Raw genomic sequence first — 17178 nt, forward strand, 5'->3', positions numbered from 1 at the left:
GGTTTGAAATCCTATAGGAATTGCTGCTGTCAGTAAAAGCAGGTGTATCTCAACCAGTTTCTTAGTCAACATTGTGAAGGAAACTCCGCATAATGAACATTTGGAGTTGGGTGTCTCACAAAAGATCATTGCTCAGAGCAGCACATTAAGCTGTTGTGGTGCTACATACAACTTCAGAAGAGTGATGTGTATCTCCACACATTCTGACCAGCAAATGGAAAAGAAATGAACGTTTGGCGTCGTTGGCCGGGAGGCCCCTTGCGGGGCAGGTCTGGCCACCTTGGTGCAGGTCTTATTACATTCAACGCCACTTTGGGTGACCTGCACACCAGATGGGGATGAAATAATGATGAAGACAACACAACACCCAGCCCCTGAATGGAGAAAATCCCCGACCCAGCTGGGAATCGAACCCGGGCCCGTAGGACGGCAATTCGTCATGCTGACCTCTCAGCTATCGGGGCGGACTGACCAGCAAATGATACTCACAAATGAAAACCATAAAATAAGTTATCATAGAAGAGAGCACAAATATTGTGTGAATTTGTTACTTTATTTGCCTGTGGAGAAGCACGCTGAAGGGCAACAAGTGCCTTCGAGATTGGACAGTCGTTGCAGTAACTTTGTGAAAGAAAGTACATGCATGGGTGTGAATATAGAAGCTACTAGCATCACCAGCATACTTTAGAGAAGTGTGAAGTCCTTGGAGAATATACATTATATTTTTGACACTAGTTGTGATGTTCTTTCAGATAAATGAAATGTCATTTAGATTCATTCATTCTTTGTATATACTTTTGTGTAGAGGTTCTGCACTGGACATTATGATTTGACAGAAGTTTGGTATTATTCAGTTGATGTTGGCATCAAACAATGGAAACTTCAGGTTGGGATATCAAGAGGTTGGAATATCAGCAATATTTAGAAAAGGGTAGATATGCTACTCACTGTAAATATAATCTGTTGAGTTTCAGACAGGTACAACAAAATGACTGTTACACATTATAGCTTTCATCCAAAACCTTCTTGAGCAATTCACATTCATGCAAGCAAGTGAACCTCATGCATCAACTGGTATTTCCAACTGGAATGCAACTGTAAAGTGAATAGCAATCTGGAATGGGGCAGGGAAGGGGTAAGGATAGCATGGTATGGGCGGGGGGAGAGAAGAGCTCTGTCTGGCAGGACATGCAGGGGACTAGAGACTGCTAGACCCAACATCAGGAGTTGGGATGTGTGTGAAAGGGGTGGGGGGCAAGCAGGGAGCGGAAAAGGAGAGTAGTAGAAAGAGAGAGAAGCAACGAAGGGGAGAGAATGGGGGGGCACACTAAGAGAATTAGGTAATGTGAAAAGGGAGAAAGTGATATGGTGATGGGGCTGAAGCTTTTGGGTGTGGGGACGGTAGGTTACCATAGGTTGAGGCCGGGATAGTTTCGGAAGCAGAGAATGTGTTGGAAGGATAACTCGCATCTGTGCAGTTTAGAAAATCTGGTGATGGAGGGAAGGATCCAGGTCAGCCTGGTTTTCAAGCAGCCATTGAAATTAAGCATGTTATATTCAGCTGCATGTTGTGCCACAGTTTGCTGGTGACCATTCGTCTTGGTGGACAGCTGGTTGGTAGTCATACCAATATAAAAAGCTGTGCTATGGTTGCAGCAGAGCTTGTATTCAACATGGCTGCTTTCGCAGCTGGCCCAGCCTTTGATGAGGTAAGGTAAGCCTGTGAGAGGACTTGAATAGGAGCTTCAGGGTGGGTGGAGTGGGCAGGTCTTGCACCTGGCTGTTCCACAAGGATATGATCCCTGGGGTGGGACTGGGAGTGGCACAAGGGTAGACTAGGATGTTATGGAGGCTGGGCGGGTGACTGAACACCACTTTTGGAGGGGTGTGAAAGATCTTGTGTAGGCTGTCCATCATTTCAGGGCATGATGATAGATAATCAAAGTCATAACAAAGGCTGTGATTCAGTTGTTCCAGTCCGGGATGGTATAGGGTGATGAAGGCTGTATCCTCTTGTAACTGGCTCTTACGGGTGGTGGGAGCATTCTGCTCCCAACCTCCACACCCCATCTTCTGGCACTGTGCCTGCCAGTCTCTAGTCCATGCATCGCCCACCAGGCAGCACTCTCTCCTCCCCCCACCCATACCCTGCTGTCTCTCCCCTTTCGCTGCCCCACTCCAGATTGCTATTAACAAAAGTCGCATTCTGGTTGGAGCTGCTGGTGGAAGTGATGTGCTTGTTTGTGTGAATGTGTGTGTGTTTCAGTTGATGTTGTGTATATTTATGAACAATACAGATTATATATACTAAAGGTGTTCATATACTGTTAAAATAAGTAGAGTAGCTGTATTACATTTTCTTGTAGCAATAACTACACAAGGAGAAGGCGAAGTCTTTCATAGCTGCATACAAGGCATGGTTGAGCGAGCAAAGGTAATAGAGAAACAGTATTAAATCTTCATTAATTAAACTGTGGCCCTAAAAAAACGGCACTACACTGCACCTCTTCAGTGGCACAAGCAACACAAAAACTATACAGTAACTCACTGGAGGCATATAGTGTGGTCTGATAACTCACAATTTTGGCTCTTTTCAAATGATGCAAGGTGTTGCATACACTAATGACCCATTGTGATGTATAACCTTCTTTGTGTGGAAGGTGTAGTTCAGCCTGGGGGTGGTTTTATAATGTTTTTGGGGAATTTTTTTTTCAGTGACTTGGACCCAGTCATTCAGATTACCATGAATGTAAACCAAACTGTTTATTTGTACATTTTTAGTGACTACATGTTGTGCTTTCTTCTACAGCATCAAGGTGAGAATGCTATGGACTCTTTCACCTTCGAAGATGACAACAGCTGTGTACACTGACTACATGAATACATTTCTGGTTAGACACACACTGAGGTACCCTATCACACCTCAACTAGCCAACTAACTCAACCAGTCTTAGCCCCATATAAAATGTCCGGAAGTATTTGGATCAGTAGATGAAATACAGCAATCAGCGTCCATGCGATTCAATAGCTCTGTGGAATCCGATCATCAATGAGTGAATGGTTTCAGATGAATGAGTCATACCTGAAGAAACCTGTGGCCTCTCTGCCTCACAAAATTGAGGCTACTATCAGGCTAGAGGGAGTGCTTCATGATATTAGTGTGATATCTCCTGGGGTGACTTAATTTTCATTTCTTGTGATTATCGTGCAATTCTAGACAAATCAGAGTTGCTTACAGGCACCAGAAGTAAAGACTGATGAGCACATACTGGAATGAGACACAATGTGTGGAATTCCTAAGCATAAAGAAGGATAATAAACTGAAGTGGAAATAGTACATGCGTAAGTGTGCTTTGCACTGTGAAATCTTTTTCATTGTGTTCTGCAGCAGACACAGGCAGAAAATTGAAAATTCCCATGTATTACACAAAGAAGTAAAAGAATATCTCATTAAGCCACTAGCCACTATCTCTGCAATTTGTCAGAATATTTGGACTCAGGGATGTAAATTCTGTATATCTACAGTGTTTAAACAAGTTTTCACTTCCCCAGGATGTAAACAACTGATAGTATTTTGTGTAAAGTTATATAAATGCTTTGAAGTGTTACATGAAGACAACAGTTGATTAGTAGAAGAAGAGAAGCAATGGCTTTCTTCAAAGTATCTGTTTTTTCTCCTAATGTACATAAACAAATATTGAGTACTTCAGAAGTGATTTAGTCTCTGGTTGATGTCCCAAGTCTTAGAAGTCTCTGATCTGTATTAATTAAACTCTTATGTTAAGAACAGATATAATAAGATAAATTTAGGCAAGTGGAAAAACGATATATACTTGAATTTTTTGAGATTTTAAATGTCATTGGGCATAAACATATAAAACATCTATCAAAAAAATATGTTATTGTTTTATTCCTTTTGTGGCATTTTGTATTTTTGTCAAAAAAGAATTTATTGAAAATGTCTATTTTCTTAATGAATCTCTTTATGAATAGTGATGCAATTTTACTGTAGTTTAAATTTACATTTTCATAGAAACAAAAAAATAACACAGTATTTTAAACACTATCTGTGGTGAAATAAACCACTTTAATGGTTACAGATTCTATCCAGAGCAAAACCAGCTAGTGGTGTTACCCACACTGCAAGCAGTCAGCCATCAGGTCGAAAAGAAATACCAAAATTAGAAGACTTTTTGGCCAAACGGGACTATACTGGAGCATTAACAGTTCTTGAGGTGAGTTGACAGCATTATCTTCTTTTGTTCTGTCATTTTTTCTACTGTTTTCTTTGTAATTAGCTTTATACTTTAGACAGATAAGTGGGCAGTTATCATAAATTAACTGTTATAGAATAGTAATTTAATATGTGCTTCAGATATTATGATGCTACATAGAACTATGTTTCTAGTTTACAGGACGTAAAAACAATGAAGAGACAGAGATGTGGATTGGCTATTGCGCATTTCATTTGGGTGATTACAAAAGAGCAATGTCTGTATATGAATCCTTGAGACATTTAAAGAATCCTCCAGATGGTGTATTTGTTAATCTTGCGTGCTGCTACTTTTATCTTGGAATGTATCCAGAAGCTTTAAGGGTGAGCCATTTTGCCTTTGTTTGTAGCAGCATTTCAAAATGAGTACTGACGTTTAGGATACTCAAGTAATCAATTAATAGATATCTATGAGAATCTCATGAAAGTAAAACTTGAAATCAAACTAATTTCTTCCTGATAAATGTTTGTACATTACACTGTATACCACTTCATAACATATTTGTTTGCTCTGTTTCCTTAATTAGAGACTAGGTATTGAAAGATTGAGATCAAGAATTATTTGGTCTTTTCTTGTTTGCAATACCATGATTATTATTTTATTTTCTGAGAATGCCCATCCTACCTTTCAGCATTTATTTTGGAGTAGTTCACATTTTGTTTTCCTATTTCAGTATGTTATTTGAATTGGTAAGTCACTTTATTTTTCGTTTCAGAACAAAACATTGTGCTTAAATATTTCAAATAAGTTGGATTCATATGTATGATTGCTTCAGGTACTGAAGTCTGTGCTATTACAGGAGATAATAATTTTTAAAAAGGATGTTGAGTTCTGTTATTGACCATGGATAACAGCAATAAACAGCTGGATGAATGTTTAGAAGGCACATAATTACTGCAGATTACATTGTCAATAAACGGTGTGTTGGAAGAGTTACATGCAGCTCAGTGATGTGAATTATGCCCATAGAGCAACCAAGGCAGTTGCTTGGACTAATTTGTGCATAGTGAACATGCAGGCAGTGCAGTTTCATTGTATTAACAAAAGTAAAACACTTTGTGGATAACTGAAACAAATTATCCACAGTTTGATAAGTTCTACAATAATGAAAATGTAACAATCTTCATATAAGTTTGTTCAACAGCATGTACGTCGTCACAGGACAGTGATTTGCAACACCAGGGAGGGCAACGTAGGTCCTGAGAAAAGTCAACATCAGTCAGTAGATGGCATGGAAATGTGTGTATATATATATATATATATATATATATATATATATATATATATATATATATATATATATATATATATATATACACCTAAAAACAAAGATGATGTGACTTACCAAATGAAAGTGCTGGCAGGTCGACAGACACACAAACGAACACAGACATACACACAAAATTCAAGCTTTCGCAACAAACTGTTGCCTCATCAGGAAAGAGGGAAGGAGAGGGAAAGACGAAAGGATGTGGGTTTTAAGGGAGAGGGTAAGGAGTCATTCCAGTCCCGGGAGCGGAAAGACTTACCTTAGGGGGAAAAAAGGACGGGTACACACTCGCACACACAGACATATCCATCCACACATATACAGACACAAGCAGACATATACAGAGGCAAAGAGTTTGGGCAGAGATGTCAGTCGAGGCAGAAGTGCAGAGGCAAAGATGTTGTTGAATGACAGGTGAGGTATGAGTGGCGGCAACTTGAAATTAGCGGAGATTGAGGCCTGGTGGATAACGGGAAGAGAGGATATATTGAAGAGCAAGTTCCCATCTCCGGAGTTCGGATAGGTTGGTGTTAGTAGGAAGTATCCAGATAATCCGGACGGTGTAACACTGCGCCAAGATGAGCTGGTCGTGCACCAAGGCATGTTTAGCCACAGGGTGATCCTCATTACCAACAAACACTGTCTGCCTGTGTCCATTCATGCGAATGGACAGTTTGTTGCTGGTCATTCCCACATAGAATGCATCACAGTGTAGGCAGGTCAGTTGGTAGATCACGTGGGTGCTTTCACACGTGGCTCTGCCTTTGATTGTGTACACCTTCCGGGTTACAGGACTGGAGTAGGTGGTGGTGGGAGGGTGCATGGGACAGGTTTTACACCGGGGGCGGTTACAAGGGTAGGAGCCAGAGGGTAGGGAAGGTGGTTTGGGGATTTCATAGGGATGAACTAAGAGGTTACGAAGGTTAGGTGGACGGCGGAAAGACACTCTTGGTGGAGTGGGGAGGATTTCATGAAGGATGGATCTCATTTCAGGGCAGGATTTGAGGAAGTCGTATCCCTGCTGGAGAGCCACATTCAGAATCTGATCCAGTCCCGGAAAGTATCCTGTCACAAGTGGGGCACTTTTGTGGTTCTTCTGTGGGAGGTTCTGGGTTTGAGAGGATGAGGAAGTGGCTCTGGTTATTTGCTTCTGTACCAGGTTGGGAGGGTAGTTGCGGGATGCGAAAGCTGTTGTCAGGTTGTTGGTGTAATGCCTCAGGGATTCCGGACTGGAGCAGATTCGTTTGCCACGAAGACCTAGGCTGTAGGGAAGGGACCGTTTGATGTGGAATGGGTGGCAGCTGTCGTAATGGAGGTACTGTTGCTTGTTGGTGGGTTTGATGTGGACGGACGTGTGAAGCTGGCCATTGGACAGGTAAAGGTCAACATCAAGGAAAGTGGCATGGGATTTGGAGTAGGACCAGGTGAATCTGATGGAACCAAAGGAGTTGAGGTTGGAGAGGAAATTCTGGAGTTCTTCTTCACTGTGAGTCCAGATCATGAAGATGTCATCAATAAATCTGTACCAAACTTTGGGTTGGCAGGCCTGGGTAACCAAGAAGGCTTCCTCTAAGCGACCCATGAATAGGTTGGCGTACGAGGGAGCCATCCTGGTACCCATGGCTGTTCCCTTTAATTGTTGGTATGTCTGGTTTTCAAAAGTGAAGAAGTTGTGGGTCAGGATGAAGCTGGCTAAGGTAATGAGGAAAGAGGTTTTAGGTAGGGTGGCAGGTGATCGGCGTGAAAGGAAGTGCTCCATCGCAGCGAGGCCCTGGACGTGCGGGATATTTGTGTATAAGGAAGTGGCATCAATGGTTACAAGGATGGTTTCTGGGGGTAACGGACTGGGCAAGGATTCCAGGCGTTCGAGAAAGTGGTTGGTGTCTTTGATGAAGGATGGGAGACTGCATGTAATGGGTTGAAGGTGTTGATCCACGTAGGCAGAGATACGTTCTGTGGGGGCTTGGTAACCAGCTACAATGGGGCGGCCGGGATGATTGGGTTTGTGAATTTTAGAAAGAAGGTAGAAGGTAGGGGTGCGGGGTGTCGGTGGGGTCAGGAGGTTGATGGAGTCAGGTGAAAGGTTTTGTAGGGGGCCTAAGGTTCTGAGGATTCCTTGAAGCTCTGCCTGGACATCAGGAATGGGATTACCTAGGCAAACTTTGTATGTGGTGTTGTCTGAAAGCTGACGCAGTCCCTCAGCCACATACTCCCGACGATCAAGTACCACAGTCGTGGAACCCTTGTTCGCCGGAAGAATGACGATGGACCGGTCAGCCTTCAGATCACGGATAGCCTGGGCTTCAGCAGTGGTGATGTTGGGAGTAGGATTAAGGTTTTTTAAGAAGGATTGAGAGGCAAGGCTGGAAGTCAGAAATTCCTGGAAGGTTTGGAGAGGGTGAGTTTGAGGAAGAGGAGGTGGGTCTCGCTGTGACGGAGGACGGAACTGTTCCAGGCAGGGTTCAATTTGGATAGTGCCTTGGGGAGTTGGATCATTAGGGGTAGGATTAGGATCATTTTTCTTCGTGGCAAAGTGATACTTCCAGCAGAGAGTACGAGTGTAGGACAGTAAATCTTTGACGAGGGCTGTTTGGTTGAATCTGGGAGTGGGGCTGAAGGTGAGGCCTTTGGATAGGACAGAGGTTTCGGATTGGGAGAGAGGTTTGGAGGAAAGGTTAACTACTGAATTAGGATATTGTGGTGCCAGATTCTGTTGATCGGAATTTTGAGGTTTTGGAGGGAGTGGAGCTGGAAGTGGGAGATTGAGTAGATGGGAGAGACTGGGTTTGTGTGCAATGAGAGGTGGTTGAGGTTTGCTGGAAAGGTTGTGAAGGGTAAGTGAGTTGCCTTTCCGGAGGTGGGAAACCAGGAGATTGGATAGTTTGTTGAGGTGAAGGGTGCATGCTGTTCTAATTGGCGGTTGGCCTGTAGGAGGATGCTCTGAATAGCCGGTGTGGATGTGGGAGAGGAAAGATTGAGGACTTTTATTAAGGATAGGAGTTGACGGGTGTGTTCATTGGCTGAGTTGATGTGTAGGTGAAGGATTAGGTGGGTGAGGGCAATGGATTGTTCAGTTTGGAACTGGTATAGGGACTGATGGAAAGAAGGGTTGCAGCCAGAGATGGGAACTTTAAGTGTGAGGCCTTTGGGGGTTATGCCAAATGTCAGGCAAGCCTGAGAAAATAAAATATGTGAGCGTAATCTGGCTAGGGTGAAGGCATGTTTGCGGAGGGAATGTAAATAAAACTTAATGGGGTCGTTGTGGGGGTGTTGTGAGTGTGACATAGTATTAGAAGGTGGAAAGTTTAACATGAGGTTGAAATGAAAAAGAAAGATAGAAATATATGGGGAGAGATAAAGGTGAACTAGAAAGCAATTGGAGATCTGGTATGAAAAAAGGCGAAAGTGTTGGTTAAGTTGATCTTGTATTGAACTTGGGTTGGTAGACAGCGATGTGCAAAAAGGTTGGGTGGTTGTGTTGCCGCTAAATCACGTTAAAGGACGGAGAAATTCGGGAAAATTGATGCCACTTCCTTATACACAAATATCCCGCACGTCCAGGGCCTCGCTGCGATGGAGCACTTCCTTTCACGCCGATCACCTGCCACCCTACCTAAAACCTCTTTCCTCATTACCTTAGCCAGCTTCATCCTGACCCACAACTTCTTCACTTTTGAAAACCAGACATACCAACAATTAAAGGGAACAGCCATGGGTACCAGGATGGCTCCCTCGTACGCCAACCTATTCATGGGTCGCTTAGAGGAAGCCTTCTTGGTTACCCAGGCCTGCCAACCCAAAGTTTGGTACAGATTTATTGATGACATCTTCATGATCTGGACTCACAGTGAAGAAGAACTCCAGAATTTCCTCTCCAACCTCAACTCCTTTGGTTCCATCAGATTCACCTGGTCCTACTCCAAATCCCATGCCACTTTCCTTGATGTTGACCTTTACCTGTCCAATGGCCAGCTTCACACGTCCGTCCACATCAAACCCACCAACAAGCAACAGTACCTCCATTACGACAGCTGCCACCCATTCCACATCAAACGGTCCCTTCCCTACAGCCTAGGTCTTCGTGGCAAACGAATCTGCTCCAGTCCGGAATCCCTGAGGCATTACACCAACAACCTGACAACAGCTTTCGCATCCCGCAACTACCCTCCCAACCTGGTACAGAAGCAAATAACCAGAGCCACTTCCTCATCCTCTCAAACCCAGAACCTCCCACAGAAGAACCACAAAAGTGCCCCACTTGTGACAGGATACTTTCCGGGACTGGATCAGATTCTGAATGTGGCTCTCCAGCAGGGATACGACTTCCTCAAATCCTGCCCTGAAATGAGATCCATCCTTCATGAAATCCTCCCCACTCCACCAAGAGTGTCTTTCCGCCGTCCACCTAACCTTCGTAACCTCTTAGTTCATCCCTATGAAATCCCCAAACCACCTTCCCTACCCTCTGGCTCCTACCCTTGTAACCGCCCCCGGTGTAAAACCTGTCCCATGCACCCTCCCACCACCACCTACTCCAGTCCTGTAACCCGGAAGGTGTACACAATCAAAGGCAGAGCCACGTGTGAAAGCACCCACGTGATCTACCAACTGACCTGCCTACACTGTGATGCATTCTATGTGGGAATGACCAGCAACAAACTGTCCATTCGCATGAATGGACATAGGCAGACAGTGTTTGTTGGTAATGAGGATCACCCTGTGGCTAAACATGCCTTGGTGCACGACCAGCTCATCTTGGTGCAGTGTTACATCGTCCGGATTATCTGGATACTTCCTACTAACACCAACCTATCCGAACTCCGGAGATGGGAACTTGCTCTTCAATATATCCTCTCTTCCCGTTATCCACCAGGCCTCAATCTCCGCTAATTTCAAGTTGCCGCCACTCATACCTCACCTGTCATTCAACAACATCTTTGCCTCTGCACTTCTGCCTCGACTGACATCTCTGCCCAAACTCTTTGCCTCTGTATATGTCTGCTTGTGTCTGTATATGTGTGGATGGATATGTCTGTGTGTGCGAGTGTGTACCCGTCCTTTTTTCCCCCCCTAAGGTAAGTCTTTCCGCTCCCGGGACTGGAATGACTCCTTACCCTCTCCCTTAAAACCCACATCCTTTCGTCTTTCCCTCTCCTTCCCTCTTTCCTGATGAGGCAACAGTTTGTTGCGAAAGCTTGAATTTTGTGTGTATGTCTGTGTTCGTTTGTGTGTCTGTCGACCTGCCAGCACTTTCATTTGGTAAGTCACATCATCTTATATATATATATATATATATATATATATATATATATATATATATATATATATAACTTGATATTACGTTGATTGATTTGTTCTGTCAGTTCTTGTTTGAATATTTTATTGTTATGGATGAAAACACACACAACACTGGTGTAACATTGTACAATAGTTGTTGTTTACTTCACAAACTGGTTTTTGGCTGTTACACCAACATCAGGTACAAAGATAAATATATGCTGCAGTGAATTTTTTGTAGGATCAAAGATTTTAGACTAGTGCACCTATAGAGTATCTTCATTTCCAAAGATAAAAATTATTAATGTAATTTTTAGGAATAAAAGAAGAGGAATTATTTCAGTGAAAATGCAATTACTTAATTAAGGTAAAATATATGACACATTAAGTAATGAACTATATAACAAATTACAACTTTGTTCTTAGAAGAAAATAAACTGATCAATAAACTTTGGTGATATGTTCCAGGGGAGTGACTGAACAAAATAATCTTGACTTTAACAGGTCCTAAATGTCAAACAGATGAGAAATACTAGAGAGATTAAGCAGCTAAGTGATGCACCTGTGATTATTCAATATAAAATTTGTTAATGGAACAGTAGAGTAACTGCAGTAAAGGAGAAAATGGGACGTGTGTAACAGGGGCATGGCTAGGATTATGAGTAGTATCTGCAGTTAGAAATGGCGAGTAACGGAACTGTGTCTGGTCATTCAGTACTAAGCTTGGCCAGATAGTCATATGTTTATTAACTTCCATTATTTCTAGGTAGTTCATCTTCATTTACGGATGTGATGTAATACTCCATTAGTGAAGACAATTTCCAAATTGAATTAAATACAATCAGACAAATAGCATCAAACAATGGCTACCCAGCAACATTGGTGAACTCCATAATGTACGAAAAGCAGGAACAGCAGATGTGTGAATCACTGTCTCAAGAATGTGATAAATGGTACACAATTCCATATAATGGAAAAGTCTCGCTGGAAGTAGTCAGAAAGCTTAAATCCAGTAACTTTTAAACAGTTTATGTGCACAACGCTGTTCGATACTTTTTGCCCAATGGTAAAAACAGCACTTCGTTTTTGGAAAAGAATGGAATATACAAAATCACTTGTAATTGTGACAAATTCTTTATACGTCCGTCTCACAGGGCAATCTGCACCCACTTGAAGGAGCACCATAGAAGATGGAAACTTAGAAAAGGAGACTCTACTTTTTGTAGACCACCTGCTTAAAGAAGGCACAGTTATAAGATGCAACATGATGTGTCACATGCACAAAAGAAGGAAGATAAACTACCTTGGAATAATGGAAATTGATAAACATATGTCTGTCAGGCCAAGCTTAGCACTGAATGTCCAGACACAGTTCCCGTGCATGCCACTTCTAAGTGCAGGTGCTGCTCATAATCCATCCATGCCATGTTGGAAATTACCCATGTTACATGTCCCATTTTCTCCTTTACTGCAGTTACTCTCTTGTCCTGTTAACAAATTTTATATTGAATAATCGCAGGTGCTTCACTTAGCTGCTTAATCTCACTAGTATTTCTTATCTGTTTGTCGTTTAGGACCTGTTAAAGTCAAGATTATTTTGTTTATAGGTCAGTTTATTTTCTTCTATTCAATTCAGTCCAATTCAGTTCTAAGAACAATGTTGTAATTTGTTATATAGTTCATTAATTAATGTGTCACATATTTTACCTTAATTAAATAATTGCAATTTCACTGAAATAATTCCTCTTCCTTTATTCCTAAATACTACATTAACAATTTGTATCTTTGGAAATGTGAATACACTGTAGATGCACTAGTTTAAAATCTTTAATCCTACAAAAATTTTGCTGCACCACATATTTATCTTTGTAATTAGTGAGATATATACTCTGCAAACCACCATGAGTTGCATGGCAGAGTGTATGTCCCATTGTACTAGTTATTAGTGTTTCTTCGTGTTCCATTCACATATGGGGCATGGAAAGACTGATTGTTTGAAGACCTCTGTGTGTGCAGTAATTATTCTAATCTTTGCAATCCCTATGTGAGCGATACACAGGGAATTATTGTATATTCCTAGAATAATCATTTAAAGCTGGTTCTTAAAACTTTGTTAATAGATAATTTACATCTATCTACAAAAGTCTTCCATTTCAGTTCCTTCAGTATCTCTGTGTTACTCTCCCATGGACTAAACAAACCTGTGATCATTCGTGCTGCACTTTTCCGTATACTTTCAATATCCCCTGTTAGTCCTGCTTAATCTCACTAGTATTTCTCATCTGTTTGTCATTTAGAACCTGTTAAAGTCAAGAGCAGTATTGAGCAGTATTCTAGAGCTGGTCACATAAATAATTTGTAAGCAATCTCCTTCATAGATTGATTGCACTTCCTCAGTATTCTACTAAACAGAATTCTACCACTTCCTTTACTCATGACTGGACCTATGTGATCATTCCATTTCACAGATATTTGTGTGGGTTGGCTGATTCCTGGTTCCAACAGTGACTCATTGATATTATAGTCATAGGAACTACATTTTTTCGTTTTTGTGAAGCATACAATTTTACATTTCTGAATATTTAAAGCAAGTTACCAATCTCTGCACCACTTTGAAATTTTATCAAGATCTGACTGAATATTTATGCAGTTTCTTTCAGATACTACTTCATTACAGATAACTGCAAAATCTGCAAAAAGCCTGATTTTACTATTAATATGGTCTGCAAGGTCATCAATACACAACATGAACAGCAAGGGTCCCAGCACACTTTCCTGGAAAACACTCGAAGTTACTTCTACATTTGACATTGACTCTCCATCCAAGATAAACATGTTTTGTTTCCATATCAAAAAGTCCTCATCCAGTCACAAATTTCACATTATAGCCCATATGATTGTACTTTTGACTATAACTGTAGGTGTGGGGCTGAGTCAAATGGTTTTTGAAAATCAAGAAATATTGCATCTGCCTGACTGCCTTGATCCGAAGCTTTCAGTATGTTTTGTGAGAAAAGTATGAGTTGGGTTTCAGATGATCGATGTGTTAGAAGTCCATGCTGGTTGGCACTGAGGAGGTCATTCTGTTTGAGATACGTCAATGTGTTTGAGCTCAGAATATGTTCCAAGATTTTACAACAAACCAATGTCAAGGATATTGGACAGTATTTTGTGGATCACTCCTGCTACCCTCCTTATAGACAGGTGCCACCTGTGCCTTTTTCCAACGGATATACGACAGATTACAGTTGGAGGAGGGGCTAACTCAGCCGCAAATTCCGTATAGAATCTGACATCCATCGGGGCCTGGAGCGTTGTTCAATTTTAAAGGTTTTACAGTTATTAAGCAGTAATCTCTGTTTCTTTAGAAGTTTCCTTACACAGGGTGTATACGAACCGGGACAACGGGGAGATCGGGAAAAACCCAGGAATTTTTTCATCCGGGTGAAAACGGGGAAAAACCCAGGAATTTTTCATTTTTTTAGTTTTCAATTAAATTTTTGTAACTTTGACTGATAAGAACCAATATCCTAACAAAGAATATTAGTATGTCTTGCTCCTGCAGAATAATACGGCAGCAATAAAACATGAACGAGAGGGGGGGGGAACAAAAATAAAACTTTAGTTTCATCGTTTTACTGTGTCCGCGACCTCCCCGTCGGTTATTTTTGCATGTATTACATCGACACAGCATTCGAACAATGACTTCAGCCCAGTACCTAACGCCGGATTTTGTGATCGACATCCATCGTGTTGCGGACGATGTACAACCGCCAGGACTGCAACACGATGCCTCTCACACAATGATTCCGCCGATTTCGCTGGACGTTTACGAGCCTGCAACAATAAGTGACGTTAGGAGTGCGCATGACTCCGGCTATCAAACGCCTTTGTTCCCGCCACATGTGCCCTCCCTCATCGACTGTGCAGTTACCTCTTACGGATCTCCGTGCAGTGTGGGACCAATGCCGATTTCTGCAAATGCTTTGTTGGACAACCTACTACCGCCAGGACAATGATTTGCCATGCCGCAATCCATGCAGTACCACGTGGATACCTGCCATATGGCCAGAACTGCTTCATTCACAGGTCTACCTCCTCAGCATCCGACCACGCCCGCACCTGCCTCTGTTCAGCATCAGCACATGCCTTCCTACTTCGATACCTCGGCCTGCAACAGGAACAAAAACTTGTTGTCTGTGCCCGACCTCCAACTCCGTCCCACTGCTACGCCTCAGTGTTTCGTGCCATGACATTCACCTTGTCCGCAATACCTTTGAGTGGAGTGACTATGAACAGTGAACATTCACACATTCCGTCCCACGTTCGACATCATTTCCCACACTGTGCTTCTGGACAGCCTGCACCTCCGCAGCCTCCCTGCAGCACAGGTGGCCCCAGCTCTGATCATACGTCGAGCTTCCCGCAGACTAACACATGTTCTCAAACTTTGAACTTTTTCTCACCTGTCACCCCCACGCCGGCTCCGGTCGAGCTTCCGCTACCGTTCTCGGCACATCTTGGTGCCTCATCCGCGTCGGTCTTCTGTGACACAATCCGAACACACCCGCAACATGTTGAGCATCCACAACTCCAATCGACACATTACGGCGTCTCATCCGCGTCGACCTTCTGCGTCGCGACGGATCACAGTCATCCACAACGTGTCACCTTCACGCTGCCGTCCAAACAGCTGTCATTGCCACATCCCCTGGAGGCTCTCTCTCTCCTGGAATACTACAGCAAGAACAGCTCGATTCAGGCAGTGCCCCAACGAACTCAACTCAGCCTGTTCTTCCGAACGTTCTACAACGCTTACCGACGCTGCCACCGTTTAATCCTGACAGAGCAACAACCTGGTTCAAAATTGTGGACAAAGTGTTTGACCATTACAAACTCGACGAGTCAAACAAGTTTTTGTGCCTCATCACCCACCTGCTTGACCGGGAGGACTTGATTGCTGACCTGGTTGACGCCCCAGACTCATCTACCTGGTACACTCTAGCCAAAAAGACAGTTCTACATCGGCTTGCACGCTCAACTGAGGCAGCAATACAGCAAGTGCTCCACGTCGAGCAACTAGGCAACGACAAACCTTCCCAGCTCTGGAGACGGCTACATGCCCCGGTCAGCGCCGATCTATTCTCTGACACAGCTCTCCTCGCCATCTGGTCAGGTAAACTATCTCCTCACATCCGCTTTGCTCTGGCTCAAAGGTCTCCTGAACCTGTCGGGCAAAGAATGACAATTGCTGACAAGCTACACGATGCATCACTGCTCTATTTCGCCAGCCACTGCCTACCTGACAAGTCTCAGGTTCAGGCTCATCGCCCTGCGGCCGGATGCGGCCGGGGCCATACTGTGCCGACTGTTCCGCTCTCTCCGGGAAGCAGTAAACAAGCAACTGGGATGTCACAGGCTCCACCCACGGTCACACCCCCTCCTGCAACCGAACCTGCTGTGGCCACCAAACCTTGGCCACCGCCACTGGCAACGAACTGTCCGCAGGAAATGCAACCGCACTACCCGTACTGTTACTTCCACACACGGTTTGTTGAAGCGGCACGGAACTGCAGACCACCCTGCTACTTACCAAACGCCAATCGCAGGTAGGTCCGGGTGCCGCCTCCTGCGCACAACATGACAGGCATCCCCCAGTGCCCCATTCTGTCCGGGAACGTCCGGATAATTGCGGACGACTTTACATTAAAGACATTTCATCGGGATACCTTTTCCTAGTGGACACAGGTGCCTTGTTTCATTGCTGCCTACATCCTTAGCATTTTCGAACATCCGCCCTCATCATACTTCACTGCAAGCCGTGAGTTCAACTAAACCACAATGCTCGGGTTCAACGTCCCATGTCGTCTCACTCTCCACAAACTGCAAACTCGAGTGGACTTTTTTAGTGTGTTTAAAATGATAAACCTATACTAGGCATTGACTTCTTGCGACACCACAAACTTTCACCGGACCTAGTGCGAAACACCGTGTTTCATCATCCGTCCAAGACTCACTTCCCCTGTGCTCCGTCAAGCAACCCCCCGGCACCCCCACCCCCGTGACACATCAGTTTGGGCTCATCTCATCCGTACATGCTCGTCTATGTCGACAACGTTACAAGAAACCATGCACAAGTTCCTTGTCGACCTGGAACATGTCCCCAAGGAAAACTTTGAGCTCTCCCTCTGGCTCCACGAAACACAGCTCCAGCTCTCTGATGCAGCAAAGGAATTACAGACACTACAGCAAGGACAAAGCAAGGTCAGTAAGTGCACTGAATCTGCTTGCAATCCCAGCAATCGGGTGTCCATGTGTTTACCTCCCGCTACCCCTTGCAACTGTGCTATCAAGACT

General features: G+C 43.5%; 1 protein-coding gene across 2 annotated transcripts in view; it reads left to right on the forward strand.

The window, feature by feature from the left end:
* The window catches only part of LOC126092229 (intraflagellar transport protein 56), a 188208-nt gene that overhangs the window by 25701 nt on the left and 145329 nt on the right, over nucleotides 1-17178 (forward strand). For both annotated transcript variants that reach the window (XM_049907728.1, XM_049907730.1), the window contains 2 exons: nucleotides 4101-4235; nucleotides 4409-4597. In XM_049907728.1, the coding sequence (XP_049763685.1) occupies nucleotides 4101-4235; nucleotides 4409-4597 (324 nt within the window). The remainder of the gene's footprint in view (nucleotides 1-4100; nucleotides 4236-4408; nucleotides 4598-17178) is intronic.

Source organism: Schistocerca cancellata, chromosome 7 (genome assembly GCF_023864275.1).
Source record: "Schistocerca cancellata isolate TAMUIC-IGC-003103 chromosome 7, iqSchCanc2.1, whole genome shotgun sequence".
Classification (NCBI taxonomy): Eukaryota; Metazoa; Arthropoda; class Insecta; order Orthoptera; family Acrididae; genus Schistocerca; species Schistocerca cancellata.